The sequence below is a fragment of the Salmo salar genome, chromosome ssa06, assembly GCF_905237065.1.
Source record: "Salmo salar chromosome ssa06, Ssal_v3.1, whole genome shotgun sequence".
Classification (NCBI taxonomy): Eukaryota; Metazoa; Chordata; class Actinopteri; order Salmoniformes; family Salmonidae; genus Salmo; species Salmo salar.
The window spans coordinates 52,278,554-52,303,563 of record NC_059447.1 but is presented as its reverse complement, the minus strand read 5'-3'; the positions used below and the strand labels follow the sequence as shown (position 1 = coordinate 52,303,563).

The 25,010-nt window shown below is 43.2% G+C and overlaps 1 protein-coding gene across 1 annotated transcript in view; it reads right to left on the bottom strand.

The window, feature by feature from the left end:
* LOC106607558 (glutamate receptor ionotropic, kainate 2) overlaps positions 1–25,010 on the bottom strand; it is a 235,189-nt gene that overhangs the window by 66,666 nt on the left and 143,513 nt on the right. The window contains exon 8 of the mRNA XM_014204602.2: positions 24,618–24,725. Within this exon, the coding sequence (XP_014060077.1) occupies positions 24,618–24,725 (108 nt within the window). The remainder of the gene's footprint in view (positions 1–24,617; positions 24,726–25,010) is intronic.

Here is a 25,010-nt window from a genome sequence, read left to right as displayed (position 1 = left end):
ACGGCCAAAGGAAGTGTTGGCTTTGAGGATGACTAGTGAAATATAGCTGCTGGAGTGCGTGCTATGGGTGGGTGTTGCTATGGTGACCAGTGAGCTGAGATAAGGCGGGGCTTTACCAAGCAAAGACATATTGATGACCTGAAGCAAGTGGGTTTGGCATAATAGAGAGATACACAGTGTACAAAACATTAATAAGAACACCTGCTCTTTCCATGACCTAGAATGACCAGATGAATTCAGGTGAAAGCTATGATCCCACATTGATGTCACTTGTTAAATCCACCTCAATCACTCTGAAGGGGAGGAGAAAGGTAAAAGAAGGATTTTTAATCCTTGAGACAACTGAGACATTGATTGTGTATTTACAGTGAGGGAAAAAACTGTTTGATCCCCTGCTGATTTTGTATGTTTGCCCACTGACAAAGAAATGATCAGTCTATAATTTTAATGGTAGGTTAATTTGAACAGTGAGAGACAGAATAACAACAACAAAAAATCCAGAAAAACGCATGTCAAAAATGTTATGAATTGATTTGCATTTTAATGAGGGGAAATAAGTATTTGAGACCTCTGCAAAACACGACTTAGTACTTGGTGGCAAAACCCTTGTTGGCAATCACAGAGGTCAGATGTTTCTTGCAGTGTGCCACCAGGTTTCCACACATCTCAGGAGGGATTTTGTCCCACTCCTCTTTGCAGATCTTCTCCAAGTCATTAAGGTTTCGAGGCTGATGTTTGGCAACTCGAACCTTCAGCTCCCTTCACAGATTGTCTATGGGATTAAGGTCTGGAGACTGGTTAGGCCACTCCAGGACCTTAATGTGCTTCTTCTTGAGCCACTCCTTTGTTGCCTTGGCTGTGTGTTTTGGGTCATTGTCATGCTGGAATACCCTTCCACGACCCATTTTCAATGCCCTGGCTGAGGGAAGGAGGTTCTCACCCAAGATTTGACGGTACATGGCCCCGTCCATCATCCCTTTGATGCGGTGAAGTTGTCCTGTCCCCTTAGCAGAAAAACACCCCCAAAGCATAATTTTTCCACCTCCATGTTTGACGGTGGGGATGGTGTTCTTGGGGTCATAGGCAGCATTCCTCCTCCTCCAAACACGGCGAGTTGAGTTGATGCCAAAGACCTCAATTTTGGTCTCATCTGACCACAACACTTTCACCCAGTTGTCCTCTGAATCATTCAGATGCTCATTGGCAAACTTCAGACGGGCATGTATATGTGCTTTCTTGAGCAGGGGGACCTTGCGGGCGCTGCAGGATTTCAGTCCTTCACGGCGTAGTGTGTTACCAATTGCTTTCTTGGTGACTATGGTCCCAGCTGCCTTGAGATTATTGACAAGATCCTCCCGTGTAGTTCTGGGCTGATTTCTCACCGTTCTCATGATCATTGCAACTCCACGAGGTGAGATCTTGCATGGAGCCCCAGGCCGAGGGAGATTGACAGTTCTTTTGTGTTTCTTCCATTTGCGAATAATTGCACCAACTGTTGTCACCTTCTCACCAAGCTGCTTGGTGATGGTCTTAAAGCCAATTCCAGCCTTGTGTAGGTCTACAATCTTGTCCTTGACATCCTTGGAGAGCTCCTTGGTCTTGGCCATGGTGGTGAGTTTGAAATCTGATTGATTGATTGCTTCTGTGGACAGGTGTCTTTTATACAGGTAAGAAACTGAGATTAGGAGCACTCCCTTTAAGAGTGTGCTCCTAATCTCAGCTCGTTACCTGTATAAAAGACACCTGGGAGCCAGAAATCTTTCTGATTGAGAGGGGGTCAAATAGTTATTTCCCTCATTAAAATGCAAATCAATTTATAACATTTTTGACATGCGTTTTTCTGGATTTTTTGTTGTTGTTATTCTGTCTCTCACTGTTCAAATAAACCTACCATTAAAATTATAGACTGATCATTTCTTTGTCAGTGGGCAAACGTACAAAATCAGCAGGGGATCAAATACTTTTTTCCCTCACTGTATGCCATTCAGAGGGTGAATGGGCAAGACAAAATATTTAATTGGCTTTGAACGGGGTATGGTTTTAGATGCCAGACGTAACGCTTCGAGTGTGTTGAGAACTGAAACGCTGCTGGGTTTTTCACGCTCAACAGTTTCCTGTGTGTATCAAGAATGGTTCACCACCCAAAAGTGGAGAAATTGGAGGCAGTCCTCATTATGTGACAGCTGCTTCAGCATAGTGCATCTCTTCTGTAGCTCGTGGATTTTTTTGCTCCAGCTCTTTAATCAGTTAATGAGCCCTTCAGCCTGCTTCTCTGCAGCTTATTGCTTCACCCTAAACACCTCAATGAGCTCAGCCTGGCTTCTCTCAGTGGAGCGTACAAGAGCAGTGAAGAGCTGCTATCTGCTATCTCTCTCTCTCTGCAATGCTCTTTCTGAGCTCTACTGAGTGTTTGATCTCCTTAACCTGCTGCAGTGGCTTCAGTATCATATGCAACCCTTCTGCCTGTTTTTGCCCCAGCTGAGCCTTTTTATTTCCATAGTCTTCCTCTAGAAACACAGTGTAGTGACTCTTGTGGTCTGTTTTCTTGCATAAGACACAAACACATGTCTGGTCAGTCCTACAGAACAACTCCAGGAGTTTGTCACGCTCCTTACACATCCTGTCATCCAGGTTCTCTACTGCTTCGATGAGCTTGTGTCTTTTTTTAGCACTAGTGCAATCTGATGAGGCTGCAGGTGAGTCTCACAGTAAGAGGTCAGGCAGACCAGGCAGAACTCTGTTCCAGTACAGATGTCACAGGCCACTTCTTCAGGCTCAGCATGGTTTGGTCTGGGCTGCTGATAGCTTTCACTTGAACTGATTTCCTGAGCTGAGCAGCCATCTCAGAAATGATAGTATTGATGCAAAGCTCAGTCTCCTGTAGACTTTGTCCTTATACATTGGACACTGGCACAGGTCATTACTGTCCCAGTACTTTCTGATACATGCCATGCAAAAGTTATGTCCACATGAAGTAGAGACTGGTTCAGTGAACAAATCCAGACAGGAACTGCTCTTCAGACAGGAGACAGCGGGAGGACGCCATATCTAGACAGAGACCAATGACAAACCATGAAGAAATTCCTTGGTTCACGTAGCTCTCGATAGTTTATGTAGTTCATAATTCATGAATTTTAATTAAAGTGTGAGTTGAATTTTTTATTTTTATTGTCCTAAATTAGTTATAAAGCCCGTGTGTTTTTGTGATCTCTGTTCTTTCTGAATAATTATTAAAACGAAATCCAAAAAGTCCACAGAGAAGGAAAAACGTTTTCTGTGCAACCTTTTATAGTTTCACTTCAGCAAAAGTGATGGTAAAAACGTAACGTTATGAGTATAACTACTGTTCCCTGCGGGAGGGAAACAAGGCACAACATACTATGGGGAGTCGCACTCTCGCGACTTCGGTGAAAGGATCTCCAATCAAGCTTGACAAGACCAATGAAATCCGCGCCTTCCACAGGTGATAAGCGAGAGGCTTTGATTCATTCCTTCAATTTAATACCGCTCTTCACCGGGCCCAGGAACGTGCGGCGTGGGGGCCAAACAGGTGTTATACCTTGTTTCCCTACTTCAGGGAACAGTAGTTCTAGTCATAACATTACGTTCCCTTTCAGTCAGTCATCTTTGGTACAACAAGCCGACCCCAACAGATACTAAATGAAATGGCTAATTGCAGACCGCCCACACCTGACCCCGCCAGGTGCGGCTGTCTGGGTATAATAGCTCCAAGATGGCGTAGCAGTCGGACGTGTGTGTTTGTCTTATTCTGTGTAAATAGCCGGTCTTTTTCATATATATCTTAAACATCTTCGGGATCAGCGTCCCTTCCCCGGACGGTTGAGCTAACGTAGGCTAATACGATTAGCATTAGGTAATAAGTAACATTTCCCAGGACATAGACATATCTGATATTGGCAGAAAGCTTAAATTCTTGTTAATATAACTGCACTGTCCAATTTACAGTAGCTATTACAGTGAAAGAACACCACGTTATTGTTTGAGGAGAGTGCACAATTTGGAACATGAAAACTTATTAAACAAATTAGGCACATTTGGGCAGTCTTGATACAAAATCGTGAACATAAATACAATGGTTCATTGGATCAGTCTAAAACTTTGCACATACACTGCTGCCATCTAGTGGCCAAAATCTAAATTGGACTGGGCTGGAATAATACATTATGGTCTTTCTCTTGCATTTCAAAGATGGTACAAAAAAAATACAAAAGAACGGTTGGTTTTTTCTTTGTATTATCTTTTACCAGATCTATTGTGTTATTCTCCTACATTCCGTTCACATTTCCACAAAATTCAAAGTGTTTCGTTTCAAATGGTACCAAGAATATGCATATCCTTGCTTCAGGGCCTGAGCTACAGGCATTTAGATTTGGGTATGTCCTTTTAGGCGGATCCTAGGAAAATTGAAAAAAAGGGGCGGATCCTTAATAATCAAATTTTCTATCTAGGAACTAAATATACCTTCCAGCAACCCGCCTCACCCAGTCTGGTATGACTCTGCTATTTTTATTCCTTATAACTGGAACTTCCATCAGGAGCTAGCCAGCTAACTAGCTACTAGCTAGCTACTAGTCTTTGTTAGGCACGGCTAGCGGCTAGCGGTCTTCAACTTTTTCTCGGTAATCAGCCAGCCTTAGCTCGGATAATACCTGCCAGTTTGCACAGTGCGATATCAACCCAGAGCATATCAGACTGCTTCTCTATACCACATTTCTGCCGCTCTGGATCATTACACAGGATCACCTCAGTTAGCTAGCTGCAAACGAGTGGCTACTGTTAGCTAACGCCTCTGTCCCGAAGCAAGCAACAGCTAGCCTTGAGCTAGCCTCGAGCTAGCCCATATACCAGCTAATTCTAGGGCTACTATACCTCCTTTGCCAATTGACCTGGACCCTTTATTGTCGTCACGGAGCCCCGCTGATCCATCACGACTGGACTGCCGACGTGATTGCCCGATGTGGTCTCAACAGGCTATTCTGTTACGATGTCGCCGAAGAACCATCTACTAGCCCCGGCCCGCTAGCTTTTCTGAACGCTGTGTCCTCTGCTCGCCTAGCATAGTAGTGACTACCGAACGGCACCCTGACCCACCTATTGCTGCTCTTTTGACCCTATGATCACTAGGCTACAAAGCTGATGCCCCCTGGACTGTTTAAATAACACAATACCTCATTTTGTTAACCTGTTGGGTCTAGGGGGCAGCATTTGCACGTCTGGATAAAAAAAATGTACCCGATTTAATCTGGTTACTAATCCTACCCAGTAACTAGAATATGCATATACTTATTATATATGGATAGAAAACACTCTAAAGTTTCCAAAACTGTTTGAATGGTGTCTGTGAGTATAACAGAACTCATTTGGCAGGCAAAACCCTGAGACATTTTCTGACAGGAAGTGGATACCTGATGTGTTGTATTGACTTTAAACCTATCCCATTGAAAAACACAGGGGTTTAGGAATATTTTGGCACTTCCTATTGCTTCCACTAGATGTCACCAGCCTTTACAAAGTGTTTTGAGTCTTCTGGAGGGAGATCTGACCGAACAAGAGCCATGGAACGATGATGTCCCATTAGACACCTGGCGCGCGAGTTCATGTTGGGTACCCTCGTTCCAATACGTTATAAAAGAGTATGCATTCGTCCACCTTGAATATTATTCATGTTCTGGTTAAAAAAGGCCCTAATGATTTATGCTATACAACGTTTGACATGTTTGAACGAACGGAAATATATTTTTTCCCCTCGTTCATGACGAGAAGTCCGGCTGGCTTACATCATGTGCTAACGAGACGGAGATTTTTGGACATAAATGATGAGCTTTTTTGAACAAAACTACATTCGTTATGGACCTGTGATACCTGGAAGTGACATCTGATGAAGAGAATCAAAGGTAATGGATTATTTACATAGTATTTTCGATTTTAGATCTCCCCAACATGACGTCTAGTCTGTATCGCAACGCCGTATTTTTCTGGGCGCAGTGCTCAGATTATTGCAAAGTGTGATTTCCCAGTAAGGTTATTTTTAAATCTGGCAAGTTGATTGCGTTCAAGAGATGTAAATCTATAATTCTTTAAATGACAATATAATATTTTACCAATGTTTTCTAATTTTAATTATTTAATTTGTGACGCTGACTTGACTGCCGGTTATTGGAGGGAAACGATTTCCTCAACATCAATGCCATAGTAAAACGCTGTTTTTGGATATAAATATGAACTTGATAGAACTAAAAATGCATGCATTGTCTAACATAATGTCCTAGGAGTGTCATCTGATGGAGATTGTAAAAGGTTAGTGCATCATTTTAGCTGGTTTTATGGTTTTGGTGACCCTGTCTTTGACTTGACAAAACATTACACACAACTCTTGTAAATGTACTGTCCTAACATACTCTAAATTTATGCTTTCGCCGTAAAACCTTTTTGAAATCGTAAAACGTGGTTAGATTAAGGAGATGTTTATCTTTCAAATGGTGTAAAATAGTTGTATATTTGAAAAATTTGAATTTTGACATTTATTTGGATTCAAATTTGCCGCTCTTGAAATGCACCTGCTGTTGATGGAGTGCACCACGGGTGGCACGCTAGCATCCCACCTAGCCCCAAGAGGTTAACCTGTCGGCCCCAGCCTCGAACTCAGGTCCTGTATGTACCTAACTGACCCGCTCTGCCCATTCATCGCCATTTACCCATTGTTGTCTTATCTCTCCTGATCAACACCTGTGATTGCTTTATGTCTCTCTCTAATGTTAATATGCCTTGTATACTGCTGTCTTGGCTAGTTCTTAATGTTTTATTTCACTGTAGAGCTCTCATTCCCGCTCAACATGCCTTAGATATCTTTTTTGTCCCACCCCACACACATGCGGAGACCTCACCTGGCTTAACTGGTGCCTCCAGAGACGAAACCTCACTCATCGTCACTCAACGCCTAGGTTTACCTCCACTGTACTCACATCCTACCATACCATTGTCTGTGCATTATGCCCTGAATCTATTCTACCACGCCCAGAAATCTGCTCCTTTATTCTCTGTTCCCAAAACACAAGATGACCAGTTCTTATAGCCTTTAGCCGTACCCTTATCCTACTCCACTTCTGTTCCTCTGGTGATGTAGAGGTTAACCTGTTGGAGATAGGGGGCAGTATTTGCACGGCCGGATAAAAAACATACCCAATTTAATCTGGTTACTACTCCTGCCCAGTAACTAGAACATGCATATAATTGTTTGATTTGGATAGAAAACACCCTAAAGTTTCTAAAACTGTTTGAATGGTGTCTGTGAGTATAACAGAACTCATTTGGCAGGCCAAAACCTGAGAAGATTCCAAACAGGAAGCTCTCTCTCTGACCATTTCATGGCCTTCTTGATCATCTCTAACCAAAACAGGGGATTTCTGGCATGACGTGACATTTTCTAACGCTCCCATAGGCTCTCAGAAGGTGCCAGAAAGATGAATGGTGGCTTTGCAGGCCCTGGCTGAAAAACATTAGCGCATTTTGTAAGTGGTCGATCTGAGGACAATGAGACTGGAGGCGCATGCATGAGCCAACACCATGTTTACTTTCACTCTCTTTGAACGAAAACAATGACTCCCGGTCGGAATATTATCGCTTTTTTACGAGAAAAATAGCATAAAAATTTATTTTAAACAGCGGTTGACATGCTTCGAAGTATGGTAATGGAATATTTTGAATTTTTTTGTCACGAAACGCGTCGGGCGCGTCACCCTTCTTTACCCTTTCGGATAGTGTCTTGAACGCACGAACAAAACGCCGCTATTTGGATATAACTATGGATTATTTTGAACCAAACCAACATTTGTTATTGAAGTAGAAGTCCTGGGAGTGCATTCTGACGAAGAACAGCAAAGGTAATAACATTTTTCTTATAGTAAATCTGACTTTGGTGAGGGCTAAACTTGGTGGGTGTGTAAATAGCTAGCCCTGTGATGCCGGGCTATCTACTTAGAATATTGCAAAATGTGCTTTCACCGAAAAGCTATTTTAAAATCGGACATAGCGAGTGCATAGAGGAGTTCTGTATCTATAATTCTTAAAATAATTGTTATGCTTTTTGTGAACGTTTATCGTGAGTAATTGAGTAAATTCACCGGAAGTTTGCTAGTTCTGAACGTCACATGCTAATGTAAAAAGCTGGCTTTTGATATAAATATGAACTTGATTGAACAAAACATGCATGTATTGTATAACATAATGTCCTAAGATTGTCATCTGATGAAGATCATCAAAGGTTAGTGCTGCATTTAGCTGTGGTTTGGGTTTATGTGACATTATATGCTAGCTTGAAAAATGGTTGTCTGATTATTTCTGGCTGGGTACTCTGCTGACATTATCTAATGTTTTGCTTTCGTTGTAAAGCCTTTTTGAAATCGGACAGTGTGGTTAGATTAACGAGAGTCTTGTCTTTAAAATGGTGTAAAATAGTCATATGTTTGAGAAATTGAAGTAATAGCATTTCTAAGGTATTTGAATAACGCGCCACGGGATTCCACTGGCTGTTACGTAGGTGGGACGAAATCGTCCCACTGGCCCTAGAGAAGTTAAGCACACTGTGGGCTACACTGTGAGTACAGACATCCAAGTGATAAAACCTCACAAAAGTGTGTGGTGATGCAAAACTCGCAGCAGCACAAATATCTCCTACAGTCAACCCTTTAAACAAAGCCCAAGACGCTGCCAGACCCCTTTTGGAGACCCTGTACACTGCCAGGTGCCCCTTGCTGCTGTATGCCAGTGGGAGAGAGACGCTGTTTCGAGAGTGGCCTTCCTTGAGCTAGAATAGCAAAACAGACAAAAAGCTGGTACATAACTGGATATCCCAGATCCTTTCAATGTACATGCGTAAAGCGCACACCAGACACAGGGCATGTACATTTTTTTGCATTTTGTGTAACTTACTTATTGTTTACATAATGTTGCTGCTACCATCTCTTATGACCAAAAATAACTTCTGGACATCAGAACAGCGATTACTTACAGCGGACTGGAAGAAACATTTTCCTTTAATGAGGCCGACGAGAAGGATATCCTGCTTTCACTGGAAGAGGCCCAGACCCCTGCCTTTTGTGTGAAGAAAAGACGCAGGAAAAGGGGCCGCAGATCAGGCAGCCTTTTGAGAATCCGTAGGCAAGCGATAAACTCCCACTGCCATCCGTTCTTCTTGCTAATGTGCAATCATTGGAAAATAAAATTGATGATCTACGATTAAGATTATCCTACCAACGGGACATTAAAAACTGTAACAGCTTATGTTTCACCGAGACATGGCTGAACAACGATATGGACAATGTAGAGCTAGCAGGATTTTCCATGCACAGGCAGAACAGAGACGCTACCTCTGGTAAGACGAGGGGTGGGGGTGTGTGTCTATTTGTCAATAATAGCTGGTGCGCGATGAGTAATATTGAAGAAGTCTTGAGGTTTTGCTCGCCTGAGGTAGAGTACCTTACGATAAACTGTAGATCACACTATTTACCTAGAGAGTTCATCTATATTATTTGTAGCCATCTATTTACCACCACAGAACAAAACTGGCACTAAGACCTCTCTCAACTAAGGCCGCTCTCTATAAGGCCATAAGCAAAGAAGAAAATGCTCACCCAGAAGCGGCGCTCCTAGTGGCCGGGGACTTTAATGCAGGCAAACTTAAATCAGTTTTACCCAATTTTTACCAGCAGGTCACATGTGCAACCAGAGGAAAAACAATCCTAGACCACCTTTACTCCACATGCACAGATGCGTACAAAGCTCTCCACCGCCCTCCATTTGGCATATCTGACCATAATTCTATCCTCCTGGTTCCTGCTTACAAGCATAAACTAAAGCAGGAAGTACCAGTGACTCGCTCAATACGGAAGTGGTCAGATGACGCGGATGCTACACTACAGGATTGTTCTGCTAGCACAGACTGGAATATGTTCAGGGATTCATCCAATGGCATTGAGGAGTACACCACCTCAGTCATCGGCTTCATCAATAACTGCATCGACGACATCGTCCCCACAGTGAATGTACATACATATCCCAACCAGAAGCCATGGATTACAGGCAACATCCGCATCGATCTAAAGCTGCCGCTTTCAAGGAGCGGGAGACTAATCCGGACGCTTATAAGAAATCCCGCTATGCCCTCAGACGAACCATCAAACAAGCAAAGCGTCAATACAGGATTAAGATTGAATTCCTCTACTCCGGCTCTGACTCCCGTCGGATGTGGCAGGGCTTGAAAAGTATTATGGACTACAAAGGGAAACCCAGACGTAAGCTGCCCAGTGACGCAAGCCTACCCGACGAGCTAAATACCTTTTATGCTCACCTCGAGGCAAGCAACACTGAAGCATGCACGAGAGCACCAGCTGTTCTGAATGACTGTATGATAACGCTCTCGGTAGCCGATGTGAACAAAACCTTTAAACAGGTCAACATTCACAAAGCCGCTGGGCCAGAAGGATTACCAGGACGTCTACTCAAATCACACGTGGACCAACTGTCAAGTGTCTTCACTTACATTTTCAACCTCTCCCTGACCGAGTCTGTAATACCGACATGTTTCAAGCAGACCACCGTAGTCCCTGTGCCCAAGGAAGCGAAGGTAACCTGCCTAAATAATTACCTCCCCGTGGCACTCACGTTGGTAGCCATGAAGTGCTTTGAAAGGCTGGTCATGGCTCACATCAACAGTATCCTCCCGGACACCCTAGGCCCACTCCAATTTGCATACCGCCCCAACAGATCCACAGATGATGCAATCGCACTCCACACTGCCCTCTCTCACCTGGACAAAAGAAACACCTATGTGAGAATGCTGTTCATTGACTACAGCTCAGCGTTCAATACCATAGTGCCCACGAAGTTCATCACTAAGCTAAGGACTCTGGGATTAAACACCTCCCTCTGCAACTGGATCCTGGACTTCCTGACGGGCCACCCCTAGGTGGTAAGAGTAGGCAACAACATGTCTGCCACACTGATCCTTAACACTGGGCCCCCCCCCGGGGTGTACTTAGTCCCCTCCTGTATTACCTGTTCACCCACGACTGCGTGGCTAAACACGACTCCAACACCATTATTAAGTTTGCTGACGACACAACAGTGGTAGGACTGATCACTGACAATGATGAGACAGCCTATAGGGAGGAGGTCAGACACTGGCAGTGTGGTGCCAGGACAACAACCTCTCCCTCAATGTGAGCAAGACAAAGGAGCTGATCGTGGACTACAGGAAAAGGTGGGCCGAACAGGCCCCCATTAACATCGATGGGGCTGTAGTTGAGCGGGTCGAGAGTTTCAAGTTCCTTTGTGTCTACATCACCAATGAACTATCATGGTCTAAACATACCAAGACAGTCGTGAAGAGGGCACGACAAAACCTTTTCCCCCTCAGGAGACTGAAAAGATTTGGCAAGGGTCCCCAGATCCTCAAAAGTTTATACAGCTGCAACATCGAGAGCATCCTGACCAGTTGCATCACTGCCTGGTATGGCAACTGCTCGGCATCTGACGTACGGTGCTACAGAGGGTTGTGCGAACGGCCCAGTACATCCCTGGGGCCAAGCTTCCTGCCATCCAGGACCTATATAATAGGCGGTGTCAGAGGAAAGCCTATAAAATTGTCAGAGACTGCAGTCACCCAAGTTATAGACTTTTTTCTGCTACCGCATGGCAAGCGGTACCGGATCGCCAAGTCTAGGACCAAAAGGCTCCTCAACAGTGTCTACCTCTAAGCCATAAAACTGCTGAACAATTAATAAAATCGCCACCGGACAATTTATATTGTCCGCCCCTCCCTTTTGTACGCTGCTGCTACTCGCTGTTTATTATCTATGCATAGTGACTTCACAACCACCTTTTTAACCTTTATTTAACTAGGAAAGACAGTTAAGAACAAATTCTTATTTTTAATGACTGCCTAGGAACAGTGGGTTCACTGCCTTGTTCAGGGACAGAACGACACATTTTTATCTTATCAGCTCGGGAATCGGGTACAAGTCCAACGCTCTAACCACTAGGCTAGCTGCCGCCCCACCTACATGTACAAATTACTTCAACTAACCTGTACCCACGCACACCGACTCGGTACTGGTGCCCCCTGTATATAGCCTTGTTATTGTTATTCTTATTGTGTTACTTTATATTATTACTTTTTATTTATTCTACTTGGTAAATATTTTCTTAACTCTTCTTGAACTGCACTGTTGGTTAAGGGCTTGTAAAGTAAGAATTTCACAATAAAGTCTACACTTGTTGTATTTAGCGCAAGTGACAAAGTTTGATTTGATTTGGATATCCTTTGTTGCTCCTCAGAAGCAAAAGGAGGAGGCGAAAAGAGAAATAGCTCAAATCTAAGGACACGTAGGACATACGGATAACTTTCGGGGCAAAGGCCACATTTGGAGTCACCTTAGAGTTGCCCAGGGCGAACTGTGTACAGGAAGAGTGTATGGATAATGTGTGGAGGTCCCCAACAACATTAGCCAAGGCCATAGCCATGAGCAGGGAAGCTGTGTAGGAGATCCACCGACTCCAGAGGCTCAAAGGGGGCCGCACACTGTGCCTCCAAAACCAGCGTCAAGCCCCATGTGGGTGTGATAGGTTTACAGACTGGCGTGACACAACATACACCTTATAGGAACCATCAATTCCTACATGACATGCTGAAATAGCGGCCAAGTACACTTTTAAAAGTGGAGAACCAGCTCTTTATCTTGTCCTCAGAGCTCAAACGTTTGCCACTTTTACGCATACAGCCCTCTCGTGGAAGACGCCCAAGCAGACTGAATGGTAGAAATAGCATTCGGAGGTAAACCTCTAGCCATCAGATTGGCCCTCCCAAATATTTGGCTTGGGCCCCCGAAGGCATGTTGGGGACTGGTTTAGGTGGCAAGATGCATCCAAGCGATAGTCCCAGGCGAATGACCAATATCTTAGAAGCCATCATCTCCAGTAGGCACAGGAACTGGCGAAAACGTACAGTGCGCACAACGGAAAGATCCAGGAATTGAATGCACTGCAATGGGGTTAGACAGCTCTTTATTCCCCTTTTCTTTTTTTTACTGGAAATGGGACACCACCCTGGATGTGTGTAACACTGCTTGATCTCTTGACTGTTGATATTAGCCAATTGTCCAGATAGGCCAACACCCTCAGACCCTGGCCCCTAATGGATGCCAGAGCCGCCTCAATCACCTTTGAAAAGATGCAAGGTGAGAGGGACAAGCCGAACGGGAGGACCAAACACTCGTAGGCTATTGCCTCGTAATTGAACCTCAGAAATATTCTGTAACTGGGGCACATGAAATTATGCATCCTTTTGGTTGATGGTGGTGAACCAATCGCCGGGACACATGGACCGTAACAACCGCTGGTTTGTGAGCATTTTGGAGGTGCAAAATTTGAGATGCTTGCTGAGGACACATAAATCTCGGAAGGGGAAAAAAAAGTCCTGACCCCTTTCAATACCCAGGAAATACCGGCTGTACCAGCCGTCCTGGATCTCACATAGAAACCACTTGAATTGTCTGTGTCTGCAGACGAGAAGATATTCCCTCCCTCTAAACGGGCACAGAGGCCTCGGGAACAGTTGACGTGATGATGTCTTAGAAGCGTGGGGGACGCACAACAAATTGTAGCCCGTACCTGTTTGCATGATCCAGAGCAACATTGTGCATGCACACCATTGGTTGGAGCAAACAGGAAGCCTCCCGTCAAGTGCCAGCTGAAAGTGCGTAACACCACTGGGAAAGATTCATTATTTTTAATTTTTTTATAGAAAGAAAACCAGTACAAATTATATATTTGTGACATCAATATTGAAAAGAAATGTACTCAGCTCTGTCTGTAAAATATTTACAGTGCATTCGTAAAGTATTTACATTTTGTTACGTTACAGCCTTATAAAATGGATTACATAAAAGAAATCCTAAATCTACACACAATTACCCATAATGACAAAGCAAAAACAAATACAGTGGCAAGAAAAAGTATGTGAACCCTTTGAAAATACCTGGATTTCTGCATAAACTGGTCATACAATTTGATCTGATCTTCATCTAGGTCACAACAATAGACACAGTCTGCTTAAACTAATTACACAAACAATTATACGTTTTCATGTCTTTATTGAAAACACTGTGTAAACATTCACAGTGCAGGGTGGAAAAAGTCTGACTGGTTGACCCTCCTTTGGCAGCAATAACCTCAACCAAACATTTTCTGTAGTTGCGGATCAGACCTGCACAACGGTCAGGAGGAATTTTGGACCATTCCTATTTACAAAACTGTTTCAGTTCAGCAATATTCTTGGGATATCTGGTGTGAACTGCTCTCTTGAGGTCATGCCACAGCATCTCAATTGGGTTGAGGTCAGGACTCCAACTGGACCACTCCAGAAGGCGTATTTTCTTTGGTTGAAGTCATTCTATGGTTGATTTACTTCCATGTTTTGAGTCGTTGTCCTGTTGCATCACCAAAATTCTGTTGAGCTTCAATTAGCGAACAGATAGCCTAACATTCTCCTGCAAAATGTCTTGATAAGCTTGGGAATTCATTATTCCGTCAATGATAGCAAGCTGTCCAGGCCCTGAGGCAGCAAAACAGCCCCAAACCATGATGCGCCCTCCACCATACTTTACAGTTAGGATGAGGTTTTGATGTTGGTGTGCTGTGCCTTTTTTTTATCCACACATAGTGTTGTGTGTGCCTTCCAAACAACTCAACTATAATTTCATCTGTCCACTGAATATTTTGCCAGTAGCGCTATGGAACATCCAGGTGCACTTTTGCAAACTTCAGACATGTAGCAATGTTTCTTTTGGACAGCAGTGGCTTCTTTTGTGGTATCCTCCCATGAACACCATCTTGTTGTCACGTGTGCTCCTTCTCCGGCCTCTAGGTCACCAGGCTGCTCGTTAGGGCGAACACCTGTCACCAGTGTTACGCTCATAATGAAACTCACCTGGATTCCATCACCTCCTTGACTACCTGCTCTTTATATGTCACTCCCTTTGGTTTCTTCCCCAGTCGTCATTGTGGCTATTTCATGTCCGTGCTGTTTGTGTTTCTTGTTTTGTTCTTTTATTTATTAAATGTATTCCACTCCCTGAACTTGCTTCCTGACTCTCAGCGTACATCGCTATAGACTGACGACTCAACAAAGGGAAGCATCAGGGAGTGTTTTTTTTGTGGTGGAGGTTATGTCCCCGGGATCGTCCCTGTGGTTGGCGTCCTGCGGCTGGAGCCGAACGCGCCGGGGAGCTTAAACTGTCACGTATGCGCTCTCTCTCTGGCGCTCTAGGTAGTCATGCTCCCGCGCTGCAGCAGGATTAACAGGTTCCCGCGCCTTAGCAGAGGTGACCAGTCCGCTCCTGATCCCCAGGATCGTCATCTTGGTCGGCGTCCTGCGGCTGGAGCCGTGCGTCGGGGAGGGGGTACTGTCATGTGTGCTCCCTCTCCGGCCTCTAGGTTACCAGGCTGCTCGTTAGGGCGCACACCTGTCACCAGTGTTATGCGCAAAATGACACTCACCTGGACTCCATCACCTGCTTGATTACCTGCTCTTTATGTCACTCCCTTTGGTTTCTTCCCCAGTCGTCTTTGTTGCTGTTTCATGTTGGTGCGCTGTTTGTGTTTCTTGTTTTGTTCTTTTATTTATTAAATGTATTCATTCCCTGAATTTGCTTCCCGACTCTCATCGTTATACTTGTTATACTAGGATTATTCTTAACCTCATTGAGCATTCTGCACTGTGCTCATGCAGTCATCTTTGCAGGACTGCCACTCCTAGGAAGAGTAGCAACAGTGCTTAACTTTCTCCATTTATGGACAATTTGTCTTATCGTGGACTGATGAACATCAAGGCTTTAAGAGATACTTTTGTAACCCTTTCCAGCTTTATGCAAGTTAACAATTCCTAATCTTAGGTCTTCTGAGATCTCCTTTGTTAGAGGCATGACTCACATCAGGCAATGCTTCTTGTGAATAGCAAACTCACATTTTGTGAGTGTTTTTTTATAGGGCAAGGCAGCTCTAACCAACATCTCCAATCTTGTCTCATTGATTGGACTCCAGGTTAGCTGACTCCTGACTCCAACTAGCTTTTGGAGAAGTAATTAGCCTAGGGGTTCACATACCTTTTCCAACCTACACCGTGAATGTTTAAATGATTTAATCATATATAGTGTTTGTCTGTTGTTGTGACTTAGATGAAGATAAGATCAAATTTGATTACCAATTTATGCAGACATCCAGGTGTTTCCAAAGGGTTCATACTGTTTCTTGCCACTGTATGTTAAAAATAAACAGATACCTTACAGTGCCTTCAGAAAGTATTCATTCTCCTTGACTTTCCCACATTTTGTTACGTTTAAAACTTATTATACATTTATTAAATTGTTTTCCTTACTCAATCTACACACAATATACCATAATGACAAAGCAAAAGCAGGTTTAGAAATTGTTTCAAATGTATAACATTTTTAAAACTGAAATATATTTACATGAGTATTCAGACCCTTTACCCAGTACTTTGTTGTAGCTCCTTTGGCAGCGATTACAGCTTTCAGTCATCTTGGGTATGACACAAGCTTGGCACACCTGTAATTGGGGAGTTTCTCCCATTCATCTCTGTTGATCCTCTCAAGCTCTGTCAGGTTGGATGGGGAGCTTTGATGAACAGCTATTTTCAGGTCTCACCAGAGGTGTTCGATCGGGTTCAACTCCGGGCATTCAGAGACTTGTCTGGAAGCAGTTCCTGCGTTGTCTTGGCTGTGTGCTTAGGGTCGTTGTGCTGTTAGAAGGTGAACTTTCGCCCCAGTCCTGAGCACACTAGAGCAGGTTTTCATCAAGGATCTCTCTGTACTTTGCTCTGTTCATCTTTCCCTTGATTCTGACTAGTTTCCCAGTCCCTGCCACTGAAAAACATTCCCACAGCTTGATGCTGCCACCACCATGCTTCACCATAGGGATGGTGCCAGGTTTCCTCCAAACATGACGGTTGGCATTCAGGCCAAAGAGTTCAATCTTGGATTCATCAGACGAGAGAATCTTGTTTCTCATGAATCTGAGAGTCCTTTAGACAAACTCCAAGCGTGCTTTCATGTGCCTTTTATTGAGGAGTGGCTTCCGTCTGGCCACTCTACCATAAAGGCCTGATTGGTGGAGTGCTGTAGAGCTGGTTGTCCTTCTGGAAGGTTCTCCCATCTCCACAGAGAAACTCTAGAGCTATGTCAGAGTGACCATCGGGTCCTTGGTCACCTCCCTGACCAAGGCCCTTCACCCCCGATTGCTCAGTTTGGCTGGGCGGCCAGCTCTAGGAAGAGTCTTGGTGGTTCTAAACATCTTCCATTTAAGAATGATGGAAGCCACTGTGTTCTTGGAGCCCTTCAATGCTGCAGAAATGTTTGGGTACCCTTCCCCAGAGCTGTGCCTCAACACAATGCTGTCTTGTAGCTCTACGGACAATTCCTTTGACCTCATGGCTTGGTTTTTGCTATGATATGCACTGTCAACTGTGGGACCTTATATAGACAATTGTGTGCCTTTCCAAATCATGTCCAATCAATTGAATTTACCACAGGTGGACTCCAATCAAGTTGTGGAAGGGGAACTGGATGCACCTGAGCTCAATTTCAAATCTCATAGCAAAGGGTCTGAAAAAATATCTGAAAACCTGTTTTCGCTTTGTCATTATGGGGTATTGCTGAGGATTTTTATTTAATCAATTTTAGAATGTGGCTGTAACATAACAAAATGTGGAAAAAGGTGAAGGGGTCTGAAGACTTTCCGAAGGCACTGTATTTATATTTAAATATACACTACCGTTCAAAAGTTTGGGGTCTCTTAGAAATGTCCTTGTTTTTGTCCATTAAAATAACATCAAATTGATCGGAAATACAGTGTAGACATTGTTCATGTTGTAAATGACTATTGTAGCTGGAAAGGGCAGATTTTTTATGGAATATCTACATAGGCGTACAGAGGCCCATTATCAGCAACCATCACTCCTGTGTTCCAATGGCACGTTGTGTTAGCTAATCCAAGTTTATCATTTTAAAAGGCTAATTGATCATTAGAAAACCCTTTTGAAATTATAGCACAGCTGAAAACTGTTGTCCTGATTAAAGAAGCAAAATGGCCTTTTTAGACTAGTTGAGTATCTGGAGCATCAGCATTTGTGGGTTCGATTACAGGCTCAAAATGGCCAGAAACAAAGATATTTTTTCTGAAACTCGTCAGTCAATTCTTTTTCTGAGAAATGAAAGCTATTCAATGTGAGAAATTTCCAAGAAACTGAAGATCTCGTACAATGCTGTGTACTACTCCCTTCACAGAACAGCGCAAACTGGCTCTAACCAGAATAGAAAGAGGAAACGGAGGCCCTGGTGCAAAACTGAGCAAGAGGACAAGTTCATTAGAGTGTCTAGTTTGAGAAGCAGACCCCTCACAAGTCCTCAACTGGCAGCTTCATTAAAATAGTACCCGCAAAACACTAGTCTCAACGTCAACAGTGAAGAGGCGACTCCGGGATTCTGGACTTCTAGGCAGAGTTCCTCTGTCCAGTGTCTATGTTCTTTTGCCCATCTTAATCTTTTATTTTTATTGGCCAGTCTGAGATATGGCAATAATGGTCTGGGGCTGTTTTTCATGATTCGGGCTAGGCCCCTTAGTTCCAGCGAAGACAAATCTTAACGCTACAGCATACAATGCCATTCCAGACAATTCTGTGCTTCCAACGTTGTGGTAACAGTTTGATGAAGGCCCTTTCGTGTTTCAGCATGACAAATGCCCCCTTGCAGAAATGGCTTGTCGAGATTGGTGTGAAAGAACTTGACTGGCCTGCAAAGAGCCCTGAACTCAACCCCCTCGAATACCTTTGGGAAGAATTGGAACGCCGACTGCGAGCCAGCCCTAATCGCCCAACATTAGTGCCTGACCTCACTAATGCTCTTGTGGCTGAATGGAAAAAGTCCCTGCAAAAATGTTCCAACATCTAGTGGAAAGCATTTCCAGATGAGTGGCTTCCAGGCTTCGCCTACAGTTCTGACTGTTCTACTGTAGCATATAACCTATTTCGGAGAAAATGTAATCATACAATATTGTAAGAGCTTTCACTGTCTTATATGCCCCTTTTTTTCATCCTACGGTTCTAACTTGGTGTATTGGGAGAGCACTGTAAGAATGGCCTATGTTCTGAATTCTGTCACTGTACATTTAAAAAGTACTAAACATTGTTATATTGACTAATGTTACGTCCGGATTGCCTCTTATCTGCTTGTCGTCCCTTTAAGCCATAGTTTGTACATTTCAATTGTCATTAGAAACCACATTTGTTTAAGCAAGTCAGCCATATCAGCTATGTTTTTTTTAAAGGAAGTAAATGAGGCTGAATGAACTGTTTCGCTGCCAGACAAGGCTCCTCTGATAGCCAGGTGTATTAGTGTTGGGACTGCTGTTGGGACAGCTTTATGTAGACCCTTTGTGGGTTTGTGGGCATCGTTTGTCACCATTATAGTGCAATTCATGTATTGTTTAGTGTTGTGTTTTGTAGTGGCTTTTCTGACATGCATTCCACTTTTTTTGTTTTTGCCCCACCAAGATTTACATGCTAAAATTGCCAATGAACACGCGTCTGGTCAGTCCTTCAGAACAACTCAAGGAGTTTGTCGTGCTCCTTACAAATCCTGTTTTCCAGGTTCTCCACAGGGTCGATCAGCCTGTGCATCTTCAGGTCTGCAGGGCTGGGGCTATCTGATGAGGCTGCAGGTGAGTCTCACAGTAAGAGGTCAAGTACTCCAGGCATGACTTCAGGGCCTTGAGTTTCGTCCCGGTACATACATCATAGGCCACTTCTCCAGGGCCGGCATGGCTTTGGTCTGGGCTGCTTGTAGCTTTTACTTGAACTGACTTCCTGAACGAAGGAGCAATCTCAGAAATGAAAGTATTGATGCGAAGCTCAGATCTCCTGTAGAATGTATCCTTAAACAGTGGACACTGGCACAGGCCATTACCATCCCAGTACTTTCTGATGCAGGCCATGCAGAAGTTGTGTCCACATGAAGTGGTGACAGGCTCAATGAACACATCCAAACAGAAAACCGGAACTGCGCTTCTGACAGGAGACTGCTGGAGGATGCCATATCTAGACAATGAGTCCAAATGTGAAACCATGAAGCACTTGAAATTATGTAGTTGATAATTCATGAGCTTATATAAAGTGTCTTTGAGTGTAAATGAATAACTAGTATAAATGTAATCTTGATAAATGGTTTCACTAATGACTCATTTATGACGATTTCCAATGATTTCCAATTAAGAAATGAGTCATTAAGACAACAGGTTAAGACACGAACACAGTTGTTAATCAGTTGTCTCGGCTTACTTGTGTGTGTCTGTGACTGCGATCTCTGTTCATTCTGTTTGTGAAAGAGGTCTGGAGAACCTATAATTATTTATCACTAGAAAAGGCATGTCCTCGAGGGACCCCCCCTTCAAGCCCAAATGAGTCATTTTGACAAAAATTCTAAGTCTAACAAAAAAGTATCTTATACAGCTGCACCATTGTGAGCATCCTGACAGGTTGCATCACCGCCTGGTATGGCAACTGCTCAGCCTCCGACCGCAAGGCACTACAGATGGTAGTGCGTACGACCCAGTACATCACTGGGGCCAAGCTTCCTGCCATCCAGGAGCTCTATAGATGGTGGAGTCAGAGGAAGGCCCAAACAATTGCCAAAGACTCCAGCCACCCTAGTCATAAACTGTTCTCTCTGCTAACGCATGGAAAGTGGTACCTGAGCTCCAAAAGGCTTCTTAACTTCTTTGGGATGGGGGCAGTATTTTCACGGCCAGATAAAAAATGTACCCGATTTAATCTGGTTACTACTCCTGCCCAGAAACTAGAATATGCATATAACTAGATTTGGATAGAGAACACTCTAAAGTTTCTAAAACAGTTTGAATGGTGTCTGTGAGTATAACAGAACTCATATGGCAGGCCAAAACCTGAGAAGATTCCATACAGGAAGTGCCCTGTCTGACAATTTGTTGTCCTTCTGTTGCATCTCTATCGAAAATACAGCATCTGTGCTGTAATGTGACATTTTCTAAGGCTTCCATTGGCTCTCTAAAGCCGCCAGAAAGTGGAATGGGGTGTCTGCTATCTCTGGGCGAAGAACAGCACCAGAATTTGTGAGTGGTCAGCCTGGGGACAGTGACACTGGAGATGCGCGGTCACGAGACTACTCCATTTTTTTCTTTCAGCCTTTGAATGAATACAACGTTGCCCGGTTGGAATATTATCGCTATTTTACGAGAAAAATAGCATAAAAATTGATTTTAAACAGCGTTTGACATGCTTCTAAGTACGGTAATGGAATATTTTGAAATGTTTTGTCATGAAATGTGCTCGCGTGTCACCCTTCGGATAGTGACCTGAACGCACGAACAAAACGGAGCTATTTGAATATAACTATATATTATTTGGAACCAAAACAACATTTGTTGTTGAAGTAGAAGTCCTGGGAGTGCATTCTGACGAAGAACAGCAAAGGTAATCCAATTTTTCTAATAGTAATTCTGAGTTTAGGTTGTCCCAAACTTGGTGGGTGTCAAAATAGCTAGCCGTGATGGCCGAGCTATGTACTCAGAATATTTCAAAATGTGCTTTCGCCGAAAAGCTATTTTAAAATCTGACACCGCGATTGCATAAAGGAGTTCTGAAAAAGATAAGACTCTCGTTAATCTAACCACATTGTCCGATTTCAAAAAGGCTTTACAACGAAAGCAAAACATTAGATTATGTCAGCAGAGTACCCAGCCAGAAATAATCAGACACCCATTTTTCAAGCTAGCATATAATGTCACAAAAACCCAGAAGACAGCTAAATGCAGCACTAACCTTTGATGATCTTCATCAGATGACAATCTTAGGACATTATGTTATACAATACATGCATGTTTTGTTCAATCAAGTTCATATTTATATCAAAAACCAGCTTTTTACAGTAGCATGTGACGTTCAGAACTAGCATACCCCCCGCAAACTTCCGGGGAATTTACTAACAATTTACTAAATTACTCACGATAAACGTTCACAAAAAACATAACAATTATTTTAAGAATTATAGATACAGAACTCCTCTATGCACTCGATATGTCCGATTTTAAAATAGCTTTTTGGTGAAAGCACATTTTGCAATATTCTAAGTAGATAGCCCAGCCATCACGGCTAGCCATTTAGACACCCACCAAGTTTAGCCCTGACCAAAGTCAGATTTACTATTACAAAAGTTTGATTACCTTTGTTGTCTTCGTCAGAATGCACTCCCAGGACTGCTATTTCAATAACAAATGTTGGTTTGGTCCAAAATAATCCATTGTTATATCCAAATAGCGGCGTTTTGTTCGTGCGTTCCAGACACTATCCAAAATGGTAAATCAGGGTTACGAGCATGGCGCAATTCGTGACAAAAAAAATTCTAAATATTCCATTACCGTACTTCGAAGCATGTCAACCGCTGTTTAAAATCCATTTTTATGCAATTTTTCTCGTAAAAAAAGCGATAATATTCCGACCGGGAATCTCCGTTTAGGTAAACAGAGGAAAGAAAACAAAGCATTCGGTCGACGCGGGCACGCGCCTGAGTCTCACAGTACTGTAACCAGCCACTACCCAAACGCACTACTTTTTTTCAGCCAGAGCCTGCAAAGCCACGATTCAGCTTTTTGCCACCTTCTGAGAGCCTAAGGCAGCCGTAGGAAGTGTCACGTAACAGCAGAGATCCTTTGTAATGGATAGAGATGGCAAAGAAGGCCAAGAAATGGTCAGACAGGGTACTTCCTGTACAGAATCTTCTCAGGTTTTGACCTGCCATTTGAGTTCTGTTATACTCACAGACACCATTCAAACAGTTTTAGAAACTTTGGAGTGTTTTCTATCCAAAGCCAATAATTATATGCATATTCTAGTTACTGGGCAGGAGTAGTAACCAGATTAAATCGGGTACGTTTTTTATCCAGCCGTGTCAATACTGCCCCTAGCCCTAACAGGTTAATGTCCTGTTGGTAGGATAGTCTTGATCGAAGCTCATCCAGATTATTATCCAATGATTGCGTGTTGGCTAATAGGACTGATGGTAGAGGCGGGTTACCCACTTGCTGTCGGATTCTTACAAGGCACCCTGACCTACGACCCCCATATCTCCGTCTCTTCTTCATGCAAATGACAGGGATTTGGGCATTGTCCAGTTTCTGAAGTAAATAATTTGCGTCCGACTTGTTGAAGAAAAATCTTCGTCCAGTACGAGGTGAGTAATCACTGCTCTGATATCCAGATGCTCTTTTTGGTCTTATGATGGTGGCAGAAACATCATGTACAAAAGAAGTTAGAAATAATGCGAAAAAACACACACAATACCACAATTGGTTAGGAGCCTGTGAAACGGCGGCCATCTCATCCGGTGCCATTATTTTCAACAATTGACTCAAAGAGTTGATTCAAAGAGAGAGAAAGACAATTGTTGAAGAGTTTTGAACAAATTGATTTCTTCAAAAATGAAGGAGAAGCAGCAGAGAGAGAAAATGATATTTAGTTGTATTTTTTATTCTTTTTATTTTACATTTCAATTACGTAGCTAGCTAATGCAGCTATTTTAGCCAACTCAACAACCTGACTCAAACAAAGAGGAATGCTAGCTAGCTGACAAGGCTATCCAACACTGCAACTCTTCCAAATCAAGGTAAGCTTTCGGTTTTATAAATGTATTTCCTACGGGGCCCACCTGTGTTACTGCTAAACTGCTTGTTGTAAGCTGCTTGCTTTACGCTGTATTGCGTGATTGTACACATGGATGGGATTGTGGGTTTCCTAACGGGCTATTTTTAGTAGCTATGTTGGCTATGACGTTAGTTAATATGGTGACAACGATGTAGGCTGTTTAGCGGTTATGGTATGAAGGTTTGGCTTGGTGAGTTTAGTCCACAATTGAAGGGAAAAGGTTAAAGGAGGACAGTGCGTAGATGGGAGAAGGAATTATACAATGAGCAAAGTGATGATGCTGTACGTGGCTGCTATTAAAGTGTAGTGTGTGTGTAGTTGATCAGGGGAATATTGATTCCGTCAATTCCTTTGCAAAACCTTTCTTAAATGTAAGCAAATGGAACAAAACAGGGATGGACGTACCTGACTTTGTCCAATAGAAATGTTGGTTTTAGTTGGGCTAATGATTACACCCAAGATCAGCTAGACGCATGCGAGTGTGTGCAAGGTAGTATTGAATGTGTTACTGTCAGTCACCTTGATTACTCCAATTTGTCTGTCGACCTGTGCACCTTTGTTATAAACTTTAATTTGTAGGCTAGATTGTAGCAACCTCATGAAGGGTATAGGGCAAATTTGACTATAGTGTAGTAGCCTAAACCTATCGATGTTATGTTGAGCTGGGTGAATGGAATATGAATTACAATCATCCAATATGCTGTAATAGAAATAAGGTCATGCTAATAAAAAAAATCCTCCTCCTAATCTGAAATGGCACCGACCACCACTGACCCACACACACACCCAAACTCACTTTTTCCAGTCCTTCCTCCTTCAGACTGATTACGTCCAGGTCGAAGTCTGTCCTCAATCCGTTAGTTTTGTTGAAGAGGATGTGTCCAGTCAAGCCATCCCAATGGGCCTATAGAGGGGCACACACACGCACACCAACCACCTAATTCATCTCAAAAACAAAGTCCAATGTGTCCAAATTGTATCCCTCAATTACCCATAATACCACATGCTCTTTCATTATATTGTGATCCACAAAACAAAAGCCTACAATGTTTTAATTTCAATTAGCTAGACCTTCCGCCTGGCTCTCTCCACACTGTCTGTATTTAAATACAACAAGAGACAATAGAGACGAGCACCACAGAGGCTTGTTTGACAGGTATTAGGGTTCATTACACTGTGAAGTTGGTTG